Source organism: Halichoerus grypus, chromosome 2, assembly GCF_964656455.1.
Source record: "Halichoerus grypus chromosome 2, mHalGry1.hap1.1, whole genome shotgun sequence".
Lineage (NCBI taxonomy): Eukaryota > Metazoa > Chordata > Mammalia > Carnivora > Phocidae > Halichoerus > Halichoerus grypus.
In genome coordinates this window covers 154,491,218-154,515,500 of record NC_135713.1, presented here as the reverse complement: position 1 = coordinate 154,515,500, position 24,283 = coordinate 154,491,218, and the positions used below count along the sequence as shown (strand labels likewise).

At 51.3% G+C, this 24,283-nt stretch overlaps 1 protein-coding gene across 1 annotated transcript; it reads left to right on the top strand.

Annotated features, from left to right (window-relative positions):
- The first annotated feature begins 2,092 nt into the window (after positions 1 to 2,092).
- LOC118540775 (myosin-3) lies at positions 2,093 to 22,219 on the top strand. Its single transcript, XM_036100103.2, has 39 exons — positions 2,093 to 2,296; positions 3,388 to 3,531; positions 3,926 to 4,082; positions 4,509 to 4,536; positions 5,319 to 5,427; positions 6,004 to 6,096; positions 7,061 to 7,124; positions 7,203 to 7,301; positions 8,024 to 8,127; positions 8,213 to 8,351; positions 8,752 to 8,870; positions 8,954 to 9,103; positions 9,828 to 9,998; positions 10,100 to 10,406; positions 10,519 to 10,589; positions 11,221 to 11,308; positions 11,397 to 11,514; positions 11,917 to 12,040; positions 12,130 to 12,266; positions 12,352 to 12,607; positions 12,808 to 13,050; positions 13,141 to 13,317; positions 13,430 to 13,575; positions 13,654 to 13,744; positions 14,169 to 14,558; positions 14,661 to 14,787; positions 16,100 to 16,218; positions 16,392 to 16,588; positions 16,970 to 17,153; positions 17,803 to 17,968; positions 18,235 to 18,359; positions 18,923 to 19,231; positions 19,333 to 19,536; positions 19,612 to 19,737; positions 20,648 to 20,818; positions 20,912 to 21,016; positions 21,179 to 21,274; positions 21,383 to 21,520; positions 22,097 to 22,219. Exons 1-39 carry the CDS (start codon positions 2,093 to 2,095, stop codon positions 22,121 to 22,123), a joined length of 5,823 nt encoding a protein of 1,940 aa, XP_035955996.1. The 3' UTR covers positions 22,124 to 22,219.
- Positions 22,220 to 24,283: the final 2,064 nt, after the last annotated feature.

Here is a 24,283-nt window from a genome sequence, read left to right as displayed (position 1 = left end):
CACTTGTTGGTCCTCCCGGGGCTTCAAGAAGGATTAAGTTAATAATGACACTAGTAAGACAGAAAGTTACACAGTAAACGGGGAGCAGGAGGAGGTGTTACTATTATCAGTGTTGTTGTTGTTGCTATTGTTCCTGGCATAGTTGTACACGCACACAACCCTGTGTTGGGACAACAGTCTTGCTCACCATCCCCAGGAGATTTTAGCCTTTCCTCCTGGGTTGCATCCACAGTGCCGTGTGCGGGACGGACCGAGCTCTGTGCCCGCGGCCGGACTCGCACTGACTGCGAAGCCCCAGCCGCCCGCAGGATCAGGCCCTCGGCAGCCAGACAGCTGCTCCCAGCACGGCAAATGAGGCCGTGCCAGCCCCAAGTCCAGAGAAAGGCATCTCAAACTTCCCACTTCTACAGCTGGAAAATGGTTACAGACCCTGCTCATTTCTATATATACCTTTCCCTTGGCAACGACCAAAAAACGTGAGGAAGGAGCTGCTTCTCAGCTTGTGGTGTCGGTCACTCTCTTTCCAAATATAGAGAAGGAATGAGCCAGTGGGGTTGCAGGGGGGCCTATAAAAGCCCCGACGGCCACAGCCCCTCTGTAGCTCCCTCTCTCCTGGGCGGAGGTAAGTCACAGCGCCCCTCTCGTGTTTTCCGTCTCTGTGCTTCAGAGGACAGCGGCTCGGTGGGGCCGGGCACGCGGCGCGTGGCCCTGCCTGGCTTTGGTAAGGATCACTTAGATGTGAGGCTGGATCTCTCTGGCCCAAATGGCCATTCCCCTCTGCCTCCAGCACCCCACCGAGGTAGGGGTCCTTCAGGCCCTCCTGCCACCTCCCCACACTCCCTATGACCTCGTCTTTGGGTGCCCGCTTGGGTAGGATCCGTCTGCGCATGCCATGGACCGAGGCCTGTCCACCGTGGCCTGCTGTTCTCCCTTGGCCGCTCTGACCCATGCAGAGGGCGGGGGAGGGGGGCACTCCGTGCTTTCCCCTGCCCTCTCCCCTGCCCCACCTGGGCTGTGTGCCTCTCCAGCACTCCGTCCCCTCAAGACCACGCTGGCTGTGCGGCAATGACCACTGTCAGAGACATCTCTCTGTCCACTGAAGACTAGGAGACCTGACCCTGGCTGGAACCCCAAGCTTCTTCTCGGGGATTCTGACCTTACTGCCTGGTACTGGGCAGTCCTGGGAGGCACTGCCGGTTGGAGCCAGATGTGGGGGCAGCTGGGGTTTTCCTGCCTTAGTGGCTTCCCTGTGGGTCGTGTCCCACTTGCTCCTCCAGCTTGCGTCTGGGGCAAGGCTCTTCTTAAGTGATCAGCCTTGGTCCTTACGTAGTTATCCCAGCAAGAGCTGCTCAAAGCTGAACCGGACACTCCCCCGTGTCCTGACTCTGCCTTTTGCCTATTTATTGCAGGTCTGATTTTTCCACAGGTGCTGTTTTGTGCTGCCTTCCTGTGGGTGTGACCATTCAGGTGAGAAAGCCGATCAGGTCCCTGGGCTGTTGGAAGTCTCCAGGTAATCCCAGGTTCCCCATTCCTCCCACCTCCCAATGGCCTTGAGGGCGCGGAGTCTAAGAGAGCTCAGACAAGCACAATTTTGGCGGAAGAGGAAACTTCCAGACCAATGCTGGCATCCGATGCTGCTTCCAGTCTGAGCCACTAAAGGAAGCCAAAGCTGGTTTCCTTGTGTGAGGAGGTAGCCACCTTGAATCTGAAGGGTCCAAAAATTCCTTAGCTATTTGCACCTTAGCATACTCTCTTTGAAGAATGGTTATTTTTTTATAATGTTTACTTGTAAAGCTTTCCTCGGCAACCGCTGAGTTTTGCAGACCAGGAAAGTGAGGTCCTGGGAGCTGCACTCACCCCTGGGGGCCCTTCACGGTCAGATCCAAACCTTGGATCACCTGTGCTCTGTGCCCTTTGCACAGAAAAGCCACAGGGCAAATATGTGCACATGTGATTTTTGCAGCACTTGGGTCCCGCGGGTGGAGCCCCGGGGGATGGAGGGCGGCCCGGCTCCTGGACCTCTGCTCACGGGGTGCCACGGGCAGGCGGAGCGGGCGGGGCATCACCTGCCCATCTGCCTTCCAGCGGCACCATGAGTAGCGACACTGAAATGGAAGTGTTCGGCATCGCCGCTCCTTTCCTCCGGAAGTCGGAAAAGGAGAGGATTGAGGCTCAGAACCAGCCCTTTGACGCCAAGACCTACTGCTTTGTGGTCGACTCAAAGGAGGAATACGCCAAGGGGAGAATTAAGAGTAGCCAGGATGGGAAGGTCACAGTGGAAACCGAAGACAACCGGGTAAGCCCTTGCATGCCCTGTGCAGGCCCCTGGGGCCCTCTGTCTGCCCGGCAGGGTCCCCAAGTCTGTGCACCTGCCCACCCCTGCCACTTCCAGAGGTGGCTCTGGCACCTGGATGCCTCGCATGGCTTCCCTGCCTTGGCTTCCCAGGTGCCCTCAGAGATAGCAGAGTGAAAGTTGGCCTCGGGTTGAAGGGTAGAAGGACAACCCGGTTGTGGCCGCTCTTTGCCAATGTTCACGTCACTTTTGGGCATCGCAAGGGTGTGGGGCTTCCCAACAGTGAGAAGACATCCTTCAGTAAAATACTCTCCTTTGATAGCCTGGGTTTCCCTACTTCTTCTAGCAGTAGCCGTCTAGCTGAGGAAGTAAGGGAAAGTGAGTAAGGGATCCTAGTGGACCACAGGCTCCATGTGAAATGGCAGCTTCCTTATTTCATGAAGGCCATGAGCAGCATAGCCTACTACGTTCTGTCCCAGAACACAGTAGTGAAATCCTGGACTTCACTAGCTTCTGAAATCGAGACCAGAAGAATCTGGAAATGTTCTGAGAAAAGTTAAAAAAATATTAAAAGAAGAAAAAGGAAAATCTGAAGGAGGAGGGCATAGTGTCATTGGGTTGGGTGTGAAGAAAGCAGGCAGTGAGATTCGCCCTTCGAGGCCACCACCCCGAGGCTCCCAGAGGGGGGCTCTCTGTACATGTCAGATGTCGGGGCTGAGAGTGGGTTTGCAAAGCAGCAGGGAAGGGGAAAGCTAGGCGGTCTAGACCCTTCACAAGAAGGGCTTGTTGCATGGGGCGGTTTAAGTGAATCCTGCTTGAAGGCAGGAGAAGGCAGGTTTCCCACCTGCCTTGCCCAGAGATGGGAGCACTGTAGAGAGAAAAGGGTTAAATCCCTGAGTGACGGAGACAATCACACGCTCCCGGTGCCCCTGTGAGCCGCCCCGGCCCCGTCTTCTTCCGCTGTCCAAAGGTCCTTCTCCCCAGGGCTTGCCCCTTGGGATCCAGGCTCTTAGTGTGAGACAAATAAAAAAAACGAAAACAGGGGCAAGACACACAGAGGACACGAGGTAGTCACCGTACCTCTTCCCACTCAGACCCTGGTGGTCAAACCAGAGGACGTGTATGCGATGAACCCCCCCAAGTTCGACCGGATCGAGGACATGGCCATGCTGACGCACCTGAACGAGCCGGCCGTGCTGTACAACCTCAAAGACCGCTACACGTCCTGGATGATCTACGTCAGTGCCCAGGGTCCCTGGGGCGGTCGGGGCGGGGGGGTGGAGATGGGGGTGACCAGGTGTGACACAGCTGTCGAGCAAAAGAGGGGAGACTGGAGGAAAAGGAGGAGGAGGGGAGGAGAAAGGCAGGGGGTAAGGGAGGAAGGTGGGATTAGGAAGAAGAGAGGCTGGAAGCAGGGAGCAGGGAGCAGGGCAGGAGAGCCAGCCGAGGGCTGGGTCTGGGCAGGGTCACTTGCTAGTCGCAGGAGGGCCGGCTGGTCCCCTCTGCGTCTCTGTGTCTCATCTCTAAAGAGAAATCCATCCCTCCTTTACAAGTTTAGTGTAAAGAGACAGAATAACAGCGGCAGAGAGCTTTACACTCGCACACGCGCACGCGGTTTTTCCACTCCCACAGACCTACTCGGGCCTCTTCTGCGTCACCGTGAACCCCTACAAGTGGCTGCCGGTGTACAACCCCGAGGTGGTGGAAGGCTACCGAGGCAAGAAGCGCCAGGAGGCCCCGCCCCACATCTTCTCCATCTCCGACAACGCCTATCAGTTCATGCTGACGGGTGAGTCTCTGGGAGGGCGAATGCCATGGAGGGGCCCCGCACAAAGGGAGGAGGGGAGGGGTAGTTAAAGAGGCTGGAAGAGGCCAGATCTTTTAGGGACTTGCAGGCTCTGCTAGGAAGTTTGGATTAAACACAAGCATAGGTTAAACCATATGAAACCGACATTTTGGGGGTGCGAAGATGAAGATTGACAATTTCACATAGTTCAACCCAGTGGGATGAAGAGCCGCTGGTGGGTTCAAAGCAGAGGCTTCACGTCTGAGTGTCGCTGTCAAGAAGGAGGCTCTTCCAGCCGCCCCCGGGACGACACAAAATGCTACAGGGAGGAGGCCTGGCGTAGCGAACCGTGACTGCTTGACAAGGGGCAGAGGGCTGGGGAAGCTCTTCATATTGCTGTCAACTCTGTTTCGTTTTTTCCTTTGGCAGATCGTGAGAACCAGTCCATTCTGATCACGTAAGTATCCAAGACCTAGAGCAGCTTCGTAGCTATGGCTCTTTGTCTCCAAGGCAGGAGCCTAAGGCACCGTTTGCTCTATTCTGTTAATTAGAAAGTAGGGGCACCTGGGTGTCTGCCTTTGGCTCAGGTCATGGTCCCAGGGTCCTGGGATCGAGCCCCGCGTCGGGCTCCCTGCTCAGCGGGAAGCCTGCTTCTCCCTCTCCCACTCCCCCTGCTTGTGTTCCCTCTCTCGCTGTGTCTCTCTCTGTCAAATAAATAAATAAAATCTTTAAAAAAATAAAAAAAGTACTTAGAGCAGGGGCGCCTGGGTGACTCAGTTGGTGAAGCGTCCAACTCTTGATTGCAGCTCAGGTCCTGGTCTCAGGGTCGTGAGATCAAGCCCCTCGTCGGGCTCCACACTCAGCGGGGAGCCTGCTTGAGATTCTCTCTCTCCCTCTCCCTCTGCCCCTCCTCCCCTGGCACTCTCTCTCTCTCTTTAAAAAAAAGAAAAGAAAAGTACTTAGAGCAGAGTCTGTGATGAAAAGACGGAGATGGGGATGCACACACAGGAGGGTATATATAAGGTCTCGAAAACTGGAATCACCCACTGTCAGGGCAGCTCAGCTGTGATGAGGCTTCCCTTGGGCCTCAGCCTCTCCAAGTAGTTTCTCACATTTGCCTGGTAGGGGTGTGTCTGCTGTGGCTCGTATGTCCAGGCCTCTGTGTGACATCTTGGGGAGGCTGTTTACACTAACAGGACACATTTCTCTCTCCCTCTCTCTTTCGATCACTCCAAATAGCGGAGAATCCGGGGCAGGAAAGACTGTGAACACCAAACGGGTCATCCAGTACTTTGCAACAATTGCAGCCACTGGAGACCTCGCCAAGAAGAAGGACTCCAAAATGAAGGTACAGGGGAGGGAAAGGCTTGCTGTGTTAACTTCACAGCGAGGGGCGCGGGCGGGCGAGGATTTGAAGTCCTAAGAGAGCCAGTTACTGCAGACAACCCAGGGTGTGGTTGATCTTCCAGGACCAGATCCTGTGACTTTCTAAAAAGGCAAGGCTCGAAGGCTTAACTAAGGAAGGTCATTTTGGGAGAAGCTCAGAGAGCTTGTTCTTTTAGGGCAGAATCACATGTACCGACTTAAGAGAATTGTAGCAATACTCACTTTTCAAAACAGAGCGGTTACGACCCGTAAGAAATGAATGCTGACACCCGAACTCGCTGGAGAGAAGCAAGGCATTTTGAAGCATTAAGGGAATTTTACATCAAGACACCCAAGTACACCCATATGTCACAAAATAGCGGAAGCGTTTCAGCTGAGCCACGCAGAGGATTTGGTTGAGACTTGTCCTGGAAAGCCAGGGGGACGGAGACGGGCTCTGCCATGGGCTTCCAGGCAGCAAGGGCGGGTAGGCGGGCAGAGCTGGGGAGCATTCCCAGTGTCACTTGCGGCTGCTTCCTCCCCTGATGTCTTGCCTTAGGGGACACTGGAAGACCAAATCATCAGTGCCAACCCATTGCTGGAGGCCTTCGGGAACGCCAAGACCGTGAGGAATGACAATTCCTCCCGCTTTGTGAGTCTGAGTTCAGTTCCGCTGGGGTTTCTCGGGCCCTTAGGACAGGCGAGTTTCCTGTCCTCACAGAGCTACAGAGGCTATGGGCTGGGGGCAGGGCAGGGTGGGGGGTGGAAGGGTGGGGGGTTGGGGAGGTGGGGGGGAGGGCATATAGCCAATGACAGAATGAAACTCAGCAGCGAGACAATTTCATGAAAAGCTCAATAAACAGGGAGTAACTGGGGGCAGGGTCTCCTTTAGACAAGGTTGGCAGAAAAGGCATCGAGGGGGGCCGGCCTGTGAACCCCAAGATCTGTAGGATGGGGAGGGACAAAGGGAAGAGCAAGCACACCCTCTCTGAGGGGGGGAAGGGCAGGTATAGTCAAGGGACCCACGAGAGTACGCGCGGCGGCAGCCCTTGTGGACAGGGGGTGGGTCCCACAAGGTGGGGGAAGAGGCAGACAGAGGTCTGGTCATGTAGGAGCGTGGAGGCCACGAGAAGGGGGCTGGATTTTATTCCGGAAGCGCCTGAGGAATTCTGTAAGCTGGGAAATGATATGGGTTCATTTGCATCTTGAAAAAAGTCACTCTGGGCGCCTGGGTGGCTCAGTCGGTGAAGCGTCTGCCTTCGGCTCAGGTCATGATCTTGGGGTCCTGGGATCGAGTCCTGCATTGGGTTCCCTGCTCTGCGGGGGGCCTGCTTCTCCCTCTGCCTCTCCGCCTGTCTCTCATGAATAAATAAATAAAATCTTAAAAGAAAAAAAAGGCACTCTGTTACTTTACAACTGGATGGGGTCGGGGGTTTGGAGAAATTGTGGGGCGAAGGGCATAGAAGCGAGGGGACACATCACACTGGGCAGAGAAGGGAGAAGAAGGAAGACACACTGAATTTTAGGTAGGGGAAGAAAGCTCCTGTTCACGTTGCCCAGGAGACTAGCAGAACACCTGGAGCCACGTAGACACTGGTGTCCCTTTCCCCCCACAGGGCAAGTTCATCCGAATCCACTTTGGGACCACTGGGAAGCTGGCCTCTGCGGATATTGAAACTTGTAAGTCAACTACAGAGCAGATGGCGTCTCAGGGTGGGTGGGGCAGTTTGGAAAACAGCACTGTGTTTGTGTCCACAGATCTGCTGGAAAAATCAAGAGTGACCTTCCAGCTAAAGGCTGAGAGAAGCTACCACATCTTCTACCAGATCCTTTCCAACAAGAAGCCTGAGCTCATAGGTGAGGCATCTGGGCCCTGACGTCACCAGACCAAGGAGAGCTGCACCTGCCTATACATAGGTGACTCGGCAGCCAACGGAGGAAGTTTGTTTTAGAAGTGGGATGGGGCTATTTTTGACAGCGATGTGCCAGTTTGAAAGAAACTGAATCCCCTGGGCAGGAAGGAGTTTAAACCACAACCGAATTCAGCAAGGGCTCATGAAAACCTTCTGAACAACTAAGCATTTAATTGTCCTTCAGTGCCCCCTGGTGTTCTGACATAGGAAGCAGCCTCTCTCCAGACCAACAGCCCCTCGTCCCACACCCAACACAGGCTTATGTGCACGCCCTGTGCTTGCTCCACCTTCTGGTCCCAAAGCCTGGAAACAGGCTGCAGCCCTTCAACAGGTTTTGGAAAAGGCTATGATAATACCAAAGCACCTGTGCTTTCCCTCGGTGTGGGCTCCTCTCCTGACCCAGGCTCAGCTAGCTTCCCATATTAAATTTCCCCAACCTACACTGATATGCACCATTCACATGCAGAGCAAGAGAACCTAAATGTGCTCTCAGGGGCTCTTAATCCACATGGCACAGGCACGCTGCAGGAAAGCAATTTCTGACTCTAAATTCAATTTGAGCTCCAGTGGTGAAAGTCTCAGCCCAGAATCTAGGAGCTCAGATCCACCGGGTGGATGTTTCCTTTGCATCTGTGTGACCTCTTTATTTGAAATTTCTTGTTTCAGAGCTGCTGCTTATTACAACCAACCCTTACGACTACCCGTTCATCAGCCAGGGTGAAATCCTGGTGGCCAGCATTGACGATGCAGAGGAGCTGCTGGCTACGGACGTAAGTAGAATGAGGAGGAAGGTGTGGGGTGCTCCTCCTCCATCACTGGGGTCAGCCGACTAACATGCTGTTCTTTGGCTGTCAGAGTGCCATTGACATCCTGGGCTTCACCCCAGAAGAGAAGTCTGGGCTCTACAAGCTCACGGGAGCCGTGATGCATTACGGGAACATGAAGTTCAAGCAGAAGCAGCGGGAGGAGCAGGCCGAGCCGGACGGCACCGAAGGTACGAAATAACCACAACAGGCCATTCACCAGAGCTGGGTGAGGGGTCAGTGGAGATCATTTGCTGCCTCTTTTGAAAGCAATGAATCCTCTCCTGGGCTCCGATGCCTACCGTTACCACCCCCATTTGCTGAATCACAGGAATGGGCCTGTTTCAAAGGCAATGAGACATGACCAGGGCTTTCTGGAACCCAGTCCTGCCTTCCCATGAAACCTACTGTATTCTCGGAGTGACTTAGCTTCCACTGGCCACATACAAGCATTTAAAGAGAAGGGATGTAAAAACAGCCAAGACAAGCTTCGCCAAGCTTTGAAACGTCTGCAGAATTTTTCAAAGTTGTTCTTCTACTTTGCCAAGTATCAGGGGTGCCCCTTTGTGATCGTTTTTCTTTTCCTGGCAGTGGCCGACAAAACAGCCTATCTGATGGGCCTGAACTCGTCGGACCTCCTGAAAGCTTTGTGCTTCCCCAGGGTGAAAGTCGGGAATGAGTATGTTACCAAAGGTCAAACCGTGGATCAGGTAAGCTCCTGCTTCGAGGCTGCGAGAGACGCAGGCTTCCGATGGCCACTGCCTTCCAACTCCTGTGATCTTTCCCCCAACAGGTTCACCATGCTGTGAATGCCCTTTCCAAATCAGTTTATGAAAAGCTGTTCTTGTGGATGGTCACTCGCATCAACCAACAACTGGATACAAAGCTGCCAAGACAACACTTCATTGGTGTTTTGGACATTGCCGGCTTTGAGATCTTTGAGGTCTGGGTTCCTTAGGATCGTGTTTTCATGTGGGGTGGGATTGGTCATCATGATCCCATAGGAAGATATCAAGGTGAGCAACATGTCAGAGCATTACATCGTGTAGGAAACTGTAGGGCAGATAAGGTAGAAGAGAAACACCTTGTGGGGAGGGGGGTTGTATAATTTCAAGAGAGCAGAAGACTTGGGACAAGTGGAATTTTATAAAGGACATTGTTAAATGGATAAAAGAAAGCACTCAAATGCAATCATTGACATAGGTAGAGCCAGGCATATAGAGGATTTGATAAGCCAATCACGTGACCTTTACATAAATATCCTGCTGGTTCTGGGTTAGAAGCATATAGCCGTTCTTGAGAGCATATATTTTGTGTCTACCAGACACAAGACATGCTGGCGAACGGAAGATGAGTTTGTAGTTTATAGAGGAAAACAGAAGGTATATATGGTACATGGAAGAGTAACTATAAAATAAGGCAGACCATGGTTGGTGCACAGGAGAGATCCCAACCACAGGGACTCAGGAGACAGAGAAACACCTTCTAGCTGGAAGTTCAGAGAAGTCTCCAAGGAAGAGATGTGATCTGGGCTAGACGTTAAAGAACGTGCCCATATCTGAAGGGTTAAATGAGCTGGCAAAGAGGCAAAGAGGAGGCAAGGTTGATGGGTCTTTGATTTTGAAGGAAGTCTGACTTTGCATGTGAACACTCTATTTTGGTATTAGTATAACAGCCTGGAGCAGCTGTGCATCAACTTCACCAACGAGAAGCTGCAACAGTTCTTCAACCACCACATGTTCGTGCTGGAGCAGGAGGAGTACAAGAAGGAGGGCATCGAGTGGACCTTCATCGACTTCGGGATGGACCTGGCTGCCTGCATCGAGCTCATCGAGAAGGTCTCCTGATCTGTCCACTCAGTAACGTCTTCTCATAAACTCTGTGGCTTATCCTACAGCTCATATTTACCCTATATGCATTTTGCTTTGCTTTAATCCAGCCCATGGGCATCTTCTCTATCCTGGAAGAGGAGTGCATGTTCCCCAAGGCCACAGACACCTCCTTCAAGAACAAGCTGTATGACCAGCACCTGGGCAAGTCCAGCAACTTCCAAAAGCCCAAAGTGGTCAAGGGCAGGGCTGAAGCGCACTTCTCACTGATCCACTACGCAGGCACTGTGGACTACAGTGTCTCGGGCTGGCTGGAGAAGAACAAGGACCCGCTGAACGAGACCGTGGTGGGGCTGTACCAGAAGTCCTCCAACAGGCTCCTGGCGCATCTCTACGCCACCTTCGCGACAGCAGATGGTAACAGACTCCACAGACTGCCTTGTATTCATGCTCTCTCCTGCCACTCAGTTCACAGGCCCGAGAAACCCCGGGAGATCTGAAAACAGCGCGCGCCATCTTTGTCTTTCAGCTGACAGCGGAAAGAAGAAAGTCGCCAAGAAGAAGGGTTCTTCTTTCCAGACTGTCTCTGCCCTTTTCAGGGTAAGAAAAATACAGGCTTATTGGCTTGTAATTGGTTTAAGTGATCTCAAAATGAGCAATGTAGAGATTCTGACCTTGGTTTATTTAAGAATAGTAACGTGGTCTTACTCTGGTCTTACTCTGGTCTTAATCTGCTGTTACTTGGTGAAGCTGAATGGCAATATGATAAAATATACATATACAAATATATAATCATATAATATATAGTAACTATATAAATATATATAATATATAAACGAGATTTAACAAATGTTGGCCCAGGATTCAGTTATTTTGTACTGCTGGTAGTTGAGTTGGCTGGCCTGGGGGATGAGTCCTCAGCACAAACTTTCCCACTTGCCTGAGGGACCCAGGCAATAGCATCTCAAGCTCCCAGCAGAGCCAGACACATTTCTGGAATTGGTTTCAAAGAGCATTTTTACGTGGTTAGTCTCTGGCTCACCGTGAGGCAAAAGACCATTATATCAGTTATGTGCCTGTACCTCTAGTCATTGGGTTATTTTAAAAAAGAGTTAAATAATTTCATTCTTTAGAATTCATGATACGTTGAAAATATAGATCTTATTTTTCATCACGGTATATCTCCGTCTTTGTAAAAGCCTACAGTAGACTGTCAAATTTCATCTTTTAGGAAAACCTGAACAAGCTGATGTCAAATCTAAGAACGACTCATCCTCACTTTGTGCGCTGTATAATTCCCAATGAGACCAAAACCCCAGGTAAGATCCCTGCTGATGCTTGCTGTAGATGGTGCTCAGTTTCTGCGAAATCCCTCGTGAAGCTGATGTCTCTCGCTTCTCTTCTCAGGGGCTATGGAACACAGCCTTGTCCTGCACCAGCTTCGGTGTAACGGTGTTCTGGAGGGCATCCGCATCTGCAGGAAGGGATTCCCAAACAGGATTCTCTATGGGGATTTTAAACAAAGGTGTGTTACAAAAACGTTCTATATGCTTCTTGCTGTGGTGTGTAGATGCTGGAATTTGAGAGGGAGAAATACCGATATGAAAAGGCCCACTTCAACAGAGCAGTTGTAGACTTTCATGTCAAATGATTGACCTACCTCCCAACCAAGGTATATAGCTTTTTTCTTCCACGTTTTCTCAAGGGCGTGTCTGATATATGATACGGCAGGAAAAGGCCTGCCCTAAGCTTCAGGAGGCTTGGATTCCAGGCCACCACCTAGCAGTGTGATGATGGGCAAGTTTCTTTCCCTCTCTGGACCTTGGCCTTCTTGCCTGTTAGATAGAAGAGAGGCCTGAACTAGTTGGTCTCCAAGGTTAACGTCTTTGCTAATGGTCTGCGATTGTTTCTGTGTCTACAATGGCAGATACCGAGTGCTGAATGCCAGTGCCATCCCTGAGGGACAGTTCATTGACAGCAAGAAAGCTTGCGAGAAGCTGTTGGCCTCCATCGACATTGACCACACTCAGTACAAATTTGGACATACCAAGGTAATGCCTCGGTTCTGACAGATGCTGGCCTGCAGTCCCTTCTGGACTTCTCCATCACAGGGACTCATATCATCCTTCTCCCCTGGAAGGTGTTCTTCAAGGCTGGCTTGCTGGGAACCCTGGAGGAAATGAGGGATGACCGCCTGGCCAAACTGATCACCCGGACACAAGCAGTGTGCAGAGGGTTCCTCATGCGTGTGGAATTCCAGAAGATGGTGCAAAGAAGGTTGAGCAGGGTCTCTGTTCAAACATGAGCTCTTTGGGGAGCACGGGGGGGTCTCTCCTGGAAAGAACTCATATTTTGTTTTCAGGGAGTCCATCTTCTGCATCCAGTACAACATCCGTGCCTTCATGAACGTCAAGCACTGGCCCTGGATGAAACTCTTCTTCAAGATCAAGCCTCTCCTCAAGAGCGCAGAGACTGAGAAGGAGATGGCCACCATGAAGGAAGAGTTTCAGAAAACCAAAGACGAGCTCGCCAAGTCAGAGGCAAAAAGGAAGGAACTGGAGGAAAAACTGGTGACTCTAGTACAAGAGAAGAATGACCTGCAGCTCCAAGTGCAAGCCGTATGTGTTTAGGATTGTTTACCTTTGCTTGTGGATTTCATTATTGAGAAAGACAGGATTTGGGGTGGGGATTTTTGCTTTGCAGTTGGGATGCTTCCTAAAGGACTTCATTTATACCAAGGTACTGGAATGTCACAAGCCTTATCTCATTAAAGGAAATCGTGATTCTTCTTTTTTTGTTGTTGTTTTTTGTTTTAAAGGAAAGTGAAAACTTGTTGGACGCAGAGGAGAGGTGTGACCAGCTGATCAAAGCCAAATTCCAGCTGGAGGCCAAGATCAAGGAGGTGACTGAGAGAGCAGAGGATGAGGAGGAGATCAACGCCGAGCTGACGGCCAAGAAGAGAAAACTGGAGGACGAGTGTTCAGAGCTCAAGAAAGACATTGACGACCTTGAGCTGACCCTGGCCAAGGTTGAAAAGGAGAAGCATGCCACGGAGAACAAGGTACTCTCTCTGTGGGTCTCTCCAGTTTCATGTAGTTATTGCGAACCAGACTTTATTTCTTCTTATAATTTGCTTGTGTCCTCTTCTTAGGTTAAAAACCTTACCGAGGAACTCGCAGGGTTGGATGAAACCATCGCAAAGCTCACCAGGGAGAAGAAGGCCCTCCAAGAGGCCCACCAGCAGGCCCTGGATGACCTCCAAGCTGAAGAAGACAAAGTCAATTCTTTGAGCAAAATCAAGAGCAAACTGGAACAGCAAGTCGATGATGTAAGTAAATAATGCTAATGGGAGTCCTAGAACTTAAGGGTGGGAAGAGCCCTCCCCAGGAACCCTCGGGTGCAAAGAATTTGTTCTCAAAAGGATATGGTGCCCTTTTCAGCTGGAAAGCTCCCTAGAACAAGAAAAGAAGCTCCGTGTTGATCTGGAAAGGAATAAAAGGAAGCTTGAGGGAGATTTGAAGCTTGCCCAAGAATCCATATTAGATCTGGAGAACGACAAGCAGCAGCTGGATGAAAGGCTCAAGAAGTATGTCCTAAAGCCACTGACCTCAATCTTCTGAGTCTCTGGCTATTCTGTCTTCACAGTCAGCATTTCCCTCCACAGGAAGGATTTTGAATACAGTCAGCTGCAAAGCAAAGTGGAAGATGAGCAGACTCTGGGCCTCCAGTTTCAGAAGAAGATCAAAGAGCTACAGGTAGGAGGCATCCCGGATTCTTCTTTCACGTGAAGGTCCTGCATGTGGGCTGGGTGCTGTCTGCTGTAAGCCACTTCGAGCAAGTGGGCAGGAGCACGGGTCTGCCTGCCTCATCAGTTTCCTTTCTCCTAGGCTGACATAGCAACGGTGAACAATTTTTCCATAACTTAAAATACATAATGAAGGTATTGGGGGGTCAACACTAAGTTGAATGGACAATGTCCTGGGTTGGTCACTGCAGGGGTAATGACCATGTTGGGGCAGGAAAAATTCATAGTAAAGGAAATTAACAACAGTCCTATTTCCCTGGGAGAAGCCCAACCACTGGTTTGTTTAATGAGAATGGAAACTAGCCTGTACTTGACGTTCAGAGTGACTCACCCTGGGGACCTACTGCCCATGGGTGAATGGCCGCCCTCCACAGGCTCGGATTGAGGAACTGGAAGAGGAGATTGAGGCGGAGCGGGCAACCCGTGCAAAGACAGAGAAACAGCGCAGTGACTATGCCCGGGAACTGGAGGAGCTGAGCGAGAGGCTGGAAGAGGCAGGAGGCGTCACCTCCACCCAGATCGAGCTGAACAAGAAGCGTGAGGCCGAGTTCCAGAAAATGCGCAGGGACCTGGAGGAGGCCACCTTACAGCACGAAGCTATGCTGGCCACCCTGCGGAAGAAGCACGCGGACAGCGTGGCAGAGCTCGGGGAGCAGATAGACAACCTGCAGAGGGTCAAGCAGAAGCTGGAGAAAGAGAAGAGCGAGTTCAAGCTGGAGATAGACGATCTGTCTAGCAACGTGGAGAGCGTGTCGAAATCCAAGGTGCTCAGGAGGATGGGACCCAGTGCTTTTGCGGAGAGACACCTCTGGGTCATTCCAGTCTGAATATGGACTATAATGTTCTCCCGCTTCTCAATCCTTTAGGCCAACCTGGAGAAAATATGCCGAACTCTGGAGGATCAGTTGAGCGAGGCCAGGGGCAAGAACGAGGAAATTCAGAGGAGCATGAGTGAGCTGGCGACACAGAAGTCCCGTCTGCAGACAGAGGCTGGTGAGCGATTGGATGGGAGGGGCCACACCTTGTGGTCGCCTCCGGGGGGATGGGGGGGCAACTGGTCAACACCAAAGGGCAGCACCGTGTGGGGGAGAATCTCTAGGAAAGCATCTTTTCGGAGAGAAGCTATCAGAATAACTCAAAAAAGAGTAGTTCAAAATATTGTGAAGGAGGCAACATTGAGAGTTCAGTAAAAACAGGAGCGAGAAAAGCAGATTGGAACAAGAGGGGAGTCAGAATATCACTTGGTTCAAGCTCTTTCAACATTAATAATACCTTATATCAGAAAGAATCTAAATGGCAGAAATGATACTAGAAATGAATTCCCAAGGCTCTTCTATTTGTTGCTGCACACGAATTCAGATTTGTGGTCTGCAATCAAATGTTTTAAGAAAAGAGATAAAGAAACACAGCCAATTTGTATAGGTTTCTGGTATGTAGTAGAAATATAGGGGAACAAAGGGGCGCCTGGGTGGCTCAGTCGGTTAAGCACCTGACTCTTGATTTTGGCTCAGGTCATGATCTCAGGGTTGTAGGATTGAGCCCCATGGCTGGAACCACACTCAGTAGGGAGTCTGCTTCTCTCTCTCTCTCCCTCTCCCTCTGCCCCTCCCCCTGCTCACAGTGCTCGCTCTCTCTCTCTCTCTCTCAAACAAATAAATCTTAAAAAATATATATATAGGGAACATTATCTGGGGCTTTCACCTAGAAAACGTGGCCCCACCTAGCCCTGGTCCTCCAGCCCATCATCCCAGGGAATCAATCAATCCTTTGCTGGCAGCCACAACCAAAACAACAAAGAAAAGAGGTCTAGTTTCCTCTTCTATAATCATCTTGGGGATTCACCTCTGGAGTCATAAGCTCTCTCCCTCCACCTTTTCCCTCTTACTTCTGCATGAGCATATAAACCTGAACCCACCACATTTACCCAAGAGTCTAACTTCAAATTACGAGCTATAAAGTCCTAAGGAAGGCACTATTTCTCTTAATGACAAATCAACAAGCAGCTGGACACACCAGCCCTGGAAGATCTGATGGGTGTTTTTAGGTGGTAATGTTTAAATTTACAATTGTTCTCAGTGGGTTTTACTGACCAAAGTCACTCCAAGCTTCTAGTAGTTTAGAACAATACCTTATCAGTTGAGTCTTTGGTTTCTTTTTCACGGATCTCTCTCCTCTCCCCCAAGAAAGGACCACACCTTGTCATTTACTCTCTCCCTGGATCTTAGCATGGTGCCTTACACACAGTAGGAACTTGATGAATGGATGAGTGCGTGAATAAAATGAAAATATTTCCTTCTGGACACAGGGGAGCTGAGTCGTCAACTGGAAGAAAAGGAAAGCATAGTGTCCCAACTTTCCAGGAGCAAGCAAGCATTTACCCAGCAAATAGAAGAGCTCAAGAGGCAGTTAGAGGAAGAAAGCAAGGTAAGTCATTTGAGGGACTGCTTTCCTGGTCTAACCTTCAATTACCACCTGCAGGAAAACAGGGCAACTTTATTCAGTAGGTGATGATAGCAGGAACACGCTTGGACTGTATCATGCACATGACACCAAAATGCTCATCCACTGGGGGCTCTCCTCTTTCTGGACTCCCGCAGGCCAAGAACGCCCTGGCCCACGCCCTGCAGTCCTCCCGCCACGACTGTGACCTGCTGCGGGAACAGTATGAGGAGGAGCAGGAGGGCAAGGCCGAGCTGCAGAGGGCGCTGTCCAAGGCCAACAGCGAGGTGGCCCAGTGGAGGACCAAATACGAGACGGACGCCATCCAGCGCACGGAGGAGCTGGAGGAGGCCAAGTATGCAAGTCCATTTGCCAGTAGAAGAACGAGAGGTCTCAGATGATGAGATGATAGAGGGCACTGGCTTTAGAGCTACTTGGGAATGGTTTTGTTATGTTACGAGGTGTTTCCTCACTTCATCTCTCTTAATGCAGTGCTGCGCGCGCCATGAGAGGGACCTGGCGTTACCACACTCCATTAAGACAAACAACTTTGATCTCGGTTAGAGACAAGGCAGGTTATTGATCACTGGTTTTTAGCAGACAGGAAGTTCTCCTGGGCTTCAGAGAGCAAATGAGTGTTTGAGTCACACAGATGAGTGATTCCAACTTGATGAACAGTGACGTTCAAGAGGATTGAGATTTGAATAGCGCCTGCTTCTCTTTCATATGCTTTAAGGAAAAAACTCGCTCAGCGCCTTCAGGATTCGGAGGAACAGGTTGAGGCAGTGAATGCTAAGTGTGCTTCCTTGGAGAAGACCAAGCAGAGGCTGCAAGGGGAGGTCGAGGATCTGATGGTTGATGTTGAAAGAGCCAACTCTCTGGCTGCCGCTCTGGACAAGAAGCAGAGGAACTTTGACAAGGTGTGGGGTCAGGTCCACACAAGCTCATTGGGGCTCCCCAGTAGTCATGGAAGGAGGAGACTGGGTCCCAGTCCTGCCTCTGCCCCACCAGCCGTGTGGCCTTGGGCAAGTCCTGAGCTTCACTGGGCTGTCGTTTCCTCTGGTGTAAAACGAAACGGGCGTGGGATGGGGGTGGAGGTCCCCTTCAAGCATTATCAGAGGAGATGAACCAATTGCTAGCATGTGTTCAGCTCCAAATATTTTTGTTCCCGCACACTGCTGGGGGCCTGTCTGGTGGCTGACATGTGGGAATCTAACTCGAGCCCCATTGGAAGGCTCTCTGAAAGCCTCCCTTTTAGTACATTAAGGTTGATTTGAACCCAAGTTTTAAGGAAATATTTAGAAGGGCAGGGCCATTCTCATATTAAGAAAAGGGCAGTTACACCCAGAGACTACCTTCTCAGAGGATCCACGAGGTTTTTAGAGATGGCAACTGTTGCTGATATGTTACTGATCTTGAGCTCCTCAAATCATCAAGATCAAGGCGCCAGGCAAGAGCCACTGCTGAGGGAATACCCCAATTCTAGGAGTATTTCCGTTAATGCTTATGCTTAGTTAGGAGCTTGGAGCAGAGCTAATCAAGGGCACGCCTCTCATGCCCGTGTTCCAGGTGCTGGCCGAATGGAAAACCAAGTGTGAGGAGAGCCAGGCAGAGCTCGAGGCATCTCTGAAGGAGTCCCGCTCCTTGAGCACCGAGCTCTTCAAGCTGAAAAATGCCTACGAGGAAGCCTTAGATCAACTCGAAACTGTGAAACGAGAAAATAAGAATCTGGAGCGTAAGCGGTTTGCGACAGCCTGACGTCCCCCTTGGCACTGTTGGGCATGGCTTCGGGACGCAAATCCCTGCGCGCAACTCCGTCAGGGCATGCACGGAAGGTGCCATCAGCCGAGGGGGGACTGCAGAGCCTCTGTCCAGACACAATCTTATCTCTAGGGAACAGCCACCTTAGAATGACGGGGAACTAGTTACAAAGCATTCGGTAGGTGTTTACCGTGCCCGGAAACCTGTGCAGAGGAGGTTTCCAAACTTATGTCTTTGCAGAGGAGATTGCAGATCTCACGGAACAAATTGCTGAGAATGGTAAAACCATCCATGAACTGGAGAAATCAAGAAAGCAGATCGAGCTGGAAAAGGCAGATATCCAGCTGGCTCTTGAGGAAGCAGAGGTGGGCAGAATGCAAGCAGGCATCGGCGGGAGGGGGGGTTGGGCACTGCCCCCCCCACCCGGGTGGAGCTGCAGCCCGTCAGGGGAGTGGGGAGGGGGCTAGCTGGCCTCCCTCTGTCTCCCTTCCTGCCTTCCCGTCTCTGTCAAGCCACAATCCCGAGGCCGGCTCCTTTCCTATCAAATGGCATGAAATAACACCTGTGGATTATCTTGGACTTAGTGAAGAAAAATCATTACATTAAAATAGGTCTAAAAATGAGATTTTACCAAACCTTAGATGAACTTAAAGTATCTATAAGGTGCTATATGCTCCTATGCAATAGGATGATTTAAATGTGATTATTGTTCAATAGTATAATAAAAAACAAACAGCAATGCAAGAGGGGTTATTTCTGCCCTGAAGGTAAGTTAGGGATTTAAAAAAAAAAAAAGAAGATCGTTTTGAATATTGTATAGTCACAGTCATGAATATCCCACTGAAGCTTTATCACCACAGAGGGTGGTGGTTTAGCAGGTTCTGTCCCTTCACTGGCACCATTTCTGTTTTGCTTTTGTTCTCTAAAGGCTGCCCTTGAGCATGAAGAGGCCAAGATCCTCCGAATCCAGCTTGAACTGACCCAGGTGAAGTCAGAAATCGACAGAAAGATCGCCGAGAAGGATGAAGAGATCGAGCAGCTGAAGAGGAACTACCAGCGAACAGTAGAGACCATGCAGAGCGCCCTGGACGCCGAAGTGCGGAGCCGGAACGAGGCCATCAGGATCAAGAAGAAGATGGAAGGTGACCTGAATGAAATTGAGATCCAGCTGAGCCACGCCAACCGCCAGGCCGCGGAGACCCTCAAGCACCTCCGGAGTGTCCAGGGACAGCTGAAGGTTTGAGACGGCTCCTTGGCGGGAACACTCAAAGAGGCTGACTCACCTCACGGCCCTCCCGGCCCCACGCCAACTCGGCTTCTCCTTGCTTGTCTGGCTAGGACACCCAGCTACACCTGGACGATGCTCTCCGGGGCCAGGAGGACCTGAAGGAACAGCTGGCCATTGTAGAGCGCAGAGCCAACCTGCTGCAGGCCGAGGTGGAGGAGCTGCGGGCGTCACTGGAGCAGACGGAGAGGGCTCGGAAGCTGGCCGAGCAGGAGCTCCTGGATGCCAACGAGAGAGTGCAGTTGCTGCACACCCAGGTGAGGGGCGGGCAGGCAGCGGGGAGAGCCCTGGGCCCGATGCACGCCCGGTTAACACCGCTCCTCCGGCCCTAGAACACCAGCCTCATCCACACCAAGAAGAAGCTGGAGACGGACCTGACGCAGCTCCAGAGCGAGGTGGAAGATGCCAGCAGGGACGCAAGGAACGCTGAAGAGAAGGCAAAGAAGGCCATCACAGATGTAAGGCTTCCCTCCCCCACCGCCCCCACCTCCTGTGCCTCTGTGGTGGCCAAATTCGTACTGCATTGAAGCCCCTCCTCCTCCCGACCCTGAGATCGTTCCCCCTAGACAGGTCGGGGCCTCCCCCGGGGCACACGGGGGTTGTTGCATTCTGCTCCCAAACTGCAATCCATCTCTCCTGCATCAGACTCAGCACGTCCTCTCCCGCACTTTAAAAGGCCAATATGATAAATAATGGAGCATAGGAAAAAAAAAAAGACTGGAAAGGATTATAGTCCGTTTCTAAGGCCCACAGAGAGGTATGCTCTTTTCTTCAACATCTGACTTATTGCAAACATGAAAACAAGACCCTTAGATGTCGATGTTTCACCCAATGTCACCTGGCGTGAAGTTGGCTTCCCTCCCACCTGCACCTGACCCACCTGGGCCTGAGCAGCCTGGTCCCAGCGGCCACAGCTCCCACAGCGCCACCTGCCGCCTGGTGGGGACCACTGCAGCTCTTCTGCTCTCGCGTCTGCGCCTGCCTCAGTGCCCTGCCCGCCTTCCCGTAACTCACTATCCCCACACCTGCCCTGTGGGGTACCAACCGGTCTTCCCCAGGCCTTAGGTTCCTTTGAAAACATGTTGGTGATAATGAAGAACTTCCTGGGGCTGTAGGGGGGTGGGGGCGGGTAAGGTCCCAGAGAGGCCAGTTTGAGAAGGGGAAGAAACCATTCTCCATCTAGCCCCTGGACATTGCATTTCTGAGGTTCTGTTATGTACCCGGCGTAGCTCTTCTCGTGTTCCATTGTGGAAGGGTGGGCTCAGTCATTGCCTTCCCTGTTGTCCTTCTTCTCTAGCATGGCTCTGGTCCTCGGGGGGCCCAGGTTTTGAGAGCTCCGAGGCACCTGATCTTTGTCTGCATTTACAGGCGGCCATGATGGCCGAGGAGCTGAAGAAGGAGCAGGACACCAGCGCCCACCTGGAGCGCATGAAGAAGAACATGGAGCAGACGGTGAAGGACCTGCAGCACCGTCTGGACGAGGCTGAGCAGCTGGCCCTGAAGGGCGGGAAGAAGCAGATCCAGAAGCTGGAGACGCGGGTACTGGCAGGATGAACCCCCGGCATAAGCAGGGTCTCCGGCCACAGCCGCTCCTTCTCCAGCCCCAGACCAACTTCCCAACTGTTTCCCCAGATCCGGGAGCTGGAGTTTGAGCTTGAAGGGGAGCAGAAGAAGAACACGGAGTCTGTCAAGGGCCTGAGGAAATATGAGCGGCGGGTCAAGGAGTTAACTTACCAGGTGAGAGAAGGAAAGCCCCGTAGGCATTTTCTCTGCAGAGCACAAACACCGCCCTGGGTTCTCTCTCCAGAATACGGGAAGAAAGCCGTGGCCCAGAAAACTGGCCAGACCTCGTGCAACTCTGCCCCCTCCTCTAGCTACAAGCCGTGTTCTTGCTTTTAGAGTGAAGAGGACAGGAAGAACGTGCTGAGGTTACAGGACCTGGTGGATAAGCTTCAAGTGAAAGTCAAGTCCTACAAGAGGCAGGCTGAGGAGGCTGTAAGTCAGACAGCTTGGGATTTTTGAACAGCAGCCTGGGCTGTCTCTCACTGGGAGCTCTGAGACAGGTGCACGCTCCCCTTACCCGCCTGGGCTCTTTGGTTTTAGGACGAGCAAGCCAACGCTCACCTCACCAAATTCCGCAAAGCTCAGCATGAGCTCGAAGAGGCAGAAGAACGTGCTGATATTGCGGAATCTCAAGTCAATAAGCTTCGCGCTAAGACCCGCGACTTCACCTCCAGCAGGGTAGGTGGTTCCCGTGGGCACTAGAGGCCCCAGATGGAGAACAGCAAGTGCATGCCAGGGTTGTCGCTCCGGGGCCAGCTGGGAAGAGCCCACAGTGATGCAGACACCTTTGAGCTGGAAGGAACCTTGGAGATCCCCGTGCCTTAGGACTTGGTCAGTCTCAGGCTCAGGAAAGGAAGGGATTTGCTTCAAGTCACTTAGCTGAGAAGAGCCCCACCAAAATGCAAGTTGCGATAAAGCAAACAACATCCTGAAAAGGAAGGCGCATTTTCTGGCTGCGATCGTTCAGGCGCCCTCTGCTGGCGCTAAGTCTTCAGTCACTGTCCGTGTAGGTAACCGATAACCAGAGGTAGGAAGTCCCCGAGGGTGGGGCTTGCTCTCTGGGGGTCAGTTTCTCAGGCTCTGGGGTGACTCCCTCCACGTAAGCAATCGTGTATTCTCCTGAGGTCCAAAAAATATCCTGTGTCCTACTGAAAAACACAAGCGAGCAACTCCCCGATGCTTGCGGCAACAGGGGACAGGAGAAAATGGGTCTCTGCCATCTGACGTAACTAAAAACGCCTACTTTCTTTCCAGATGGTCGTCCATGAGAGTGAAGAGTGAGCGATCCTCTTCTGAGCAGGACGGAAAATATGCAAAATGTTTATTTTCATGGTTCCTGGCCATTTCCACGAATTTCCATGCGACTCCTTCATACGAATTAAACTTTGCTTCGTTTTCAACTCGAGGCTGTTTCACTGTATCTCTTTTCTCTTCCCTGGGTGGAAATGGCTCACTGCTCAGTGATTTTTGTGCCTGATGTTGAAATCTCCATCAGCAGATGGCTTGATAAATTCCTCTGGTGTGTGTATTTGGGGACAGGGAGAGATTGCTTTTATTTATTTTTAAAGTTTGTTTTTGTTTTTGTTTTTTTTAGAGAGAGAGAGAGCAAGCGGGGAGGAGTAGAGGGAGAGGGAGAGAAAGAATCTTAAGCAGGGTCCACATTCAGCGCTGAGCCCAACACGGGGCTCGACCTCATGACCCTGAGATCATGACCTGAGCCAAAAGCGAGAGTTGAACCCTTAACCGACTGCACCACCCAGGTGCCCCGAGAGATTTCTTTTAAATGTGAGATTAGATCATAAAGCAAAATACTCTTAGATTAACCACTGCTTCAGCAGAGGGAGGAGGGTGGGGGAATTTGTCAGAAGAGTTGCCTCTCAGTGTGGTGTGAGGGAAACACATAGGCTCAGGTCGGGGAAAACCCTGGGTCAAGTTGAACAGGGTTATAGGGCAAGGGACAGATCCCCCTCCTCCACATTTTGTCAGGAAGGACCCCTGGAGTCCAGCAAGGATTTGTCGGGCAGCCCTCCGTGCAAGTACTGTGGTAACTATTAAACATACACAAATGAGTGAGGTACTGTCGGGTCCTTCAAGAGCTCTGTCAGGATCTACCACTGAGCCCCAGGCTCAGTCTGCACTATTCCAAAGCCGCACAACAGAAAATCTTACCCTTTACTCAGGGTAAACCTGTCTTTCCCGTAAGAGAAAAAAATGGCAGGAAGTCACAGTAACTCTCTGGCTGATCTGCTATTGGAAAGAGCATCTTCTAACCTGGCATCATCCGTTTCTTGTCATAATTAAACTTATCATAAATAGTCGCCAGGTTCCCTTCTTTGTCCGATTCTAGAAGATGAGGAGACACTCAGTGAGCATCAAAGACCCGGGGAGGGGAGGGGGAGTTTCAAGCCTCCTGGGATCTGTCACTAGAAAGGAGGCCAATGTTGATGTCAGATTTGGTGTGTCAATGGTTTCAGAGAATTCTGTCTCTTCGGCCTTCTTTCAGTACTTTGTGGCCACACTGGCACTAAACAGTGGCATGTCTCTCTGGGGCAGCTGCTGTTGAGAGGAGTCATGGTGAGAACAAGCCTGACCAGGACCCAGGCGTGACGCTGGACCAAAAGGGCGGCGGTGGCTCAGCGCCGCTCAGAATGACAAGGACTGCCACGGACTGCCTTCCGTGGGAAGTGGGCGACACAGAAAGCAAACGGTCCCTTGTTACAGGGGTCCTCAGACTGGTAAATATAGAAATGAAATAACTGGAACATCACAATTGGGGTATGAATTACGAGCCCCTGATGAATTCTGGCTCCTAGGACCACAAAAATATAGACCACCAGACATCGTACGCCTCCTGACAGAAGTACGCACCGTTGCCCGCGAAGATTTCCTGCCCCACAGTCTGACCTGGGTCTGGTGATCTGGTGACCACTCAGAGGAAACGCAGGAGACAGAGACCCGAGAGTCAACTAATAAACTCCAGGATGTGGGGAAGTCAACCGGAAAAAAAAAAAAATCCAGTTTCCTCAATAAATAAATTGCAAGGAAAAATATACAAAAGAAATGGAAGGAGAAATTATAGATTAAAAGATATTTAACAGACCTGCCCACCAACTGCTCTGCATGGGCCTTGTGAGGGCACACGCGTGTGCACATGAGCACACACTCACATACACACACACTCACACACACACACACACACTTGTTCATCTTCAAGGTATAATGTGATGTTATGATTACGTTTTCCAAAATAGTCCTTATAAAAATACATACTAAAATACAGATAAGAAAGGAAGACAGAAGGGAGAAAGGGAGGAAGGAAGGACCATCTTGGAAGTAAACTTATTCTATACAACTCCAGACTTAAAGAACTGATAGATGAGGCCCTGATGCATTTTATGCAGACCGGGGGCCACAAACATAAAAACCTCTAGAGCTGTGGGA

Bases quoted from the DNA above. Each gene is read 5' to 3' on its own strand.
- LOC118540775 (XM_036100103.2), top strand. From the start codon at position 2,093: ATGAGTAGCGACACTGAAATGGAAGTGTTCGGCATCGCCGCTCCTTTC. The intron at 3,532-3,925 runs GTCAGTGCCCAG...CCACTCCCACAG, and splicing joins ACACGTCCTGGATGATCTAC to ACCTACTCGGGCCTCTTCTG. The intron at 12,267-12,351 runs GTTGAGCAGGGT...TTTTGTTTTCAG, and splicing joins CAGAAGATGGTGCAAAGAAG to GGAGTCCATCTTCTGCATCC.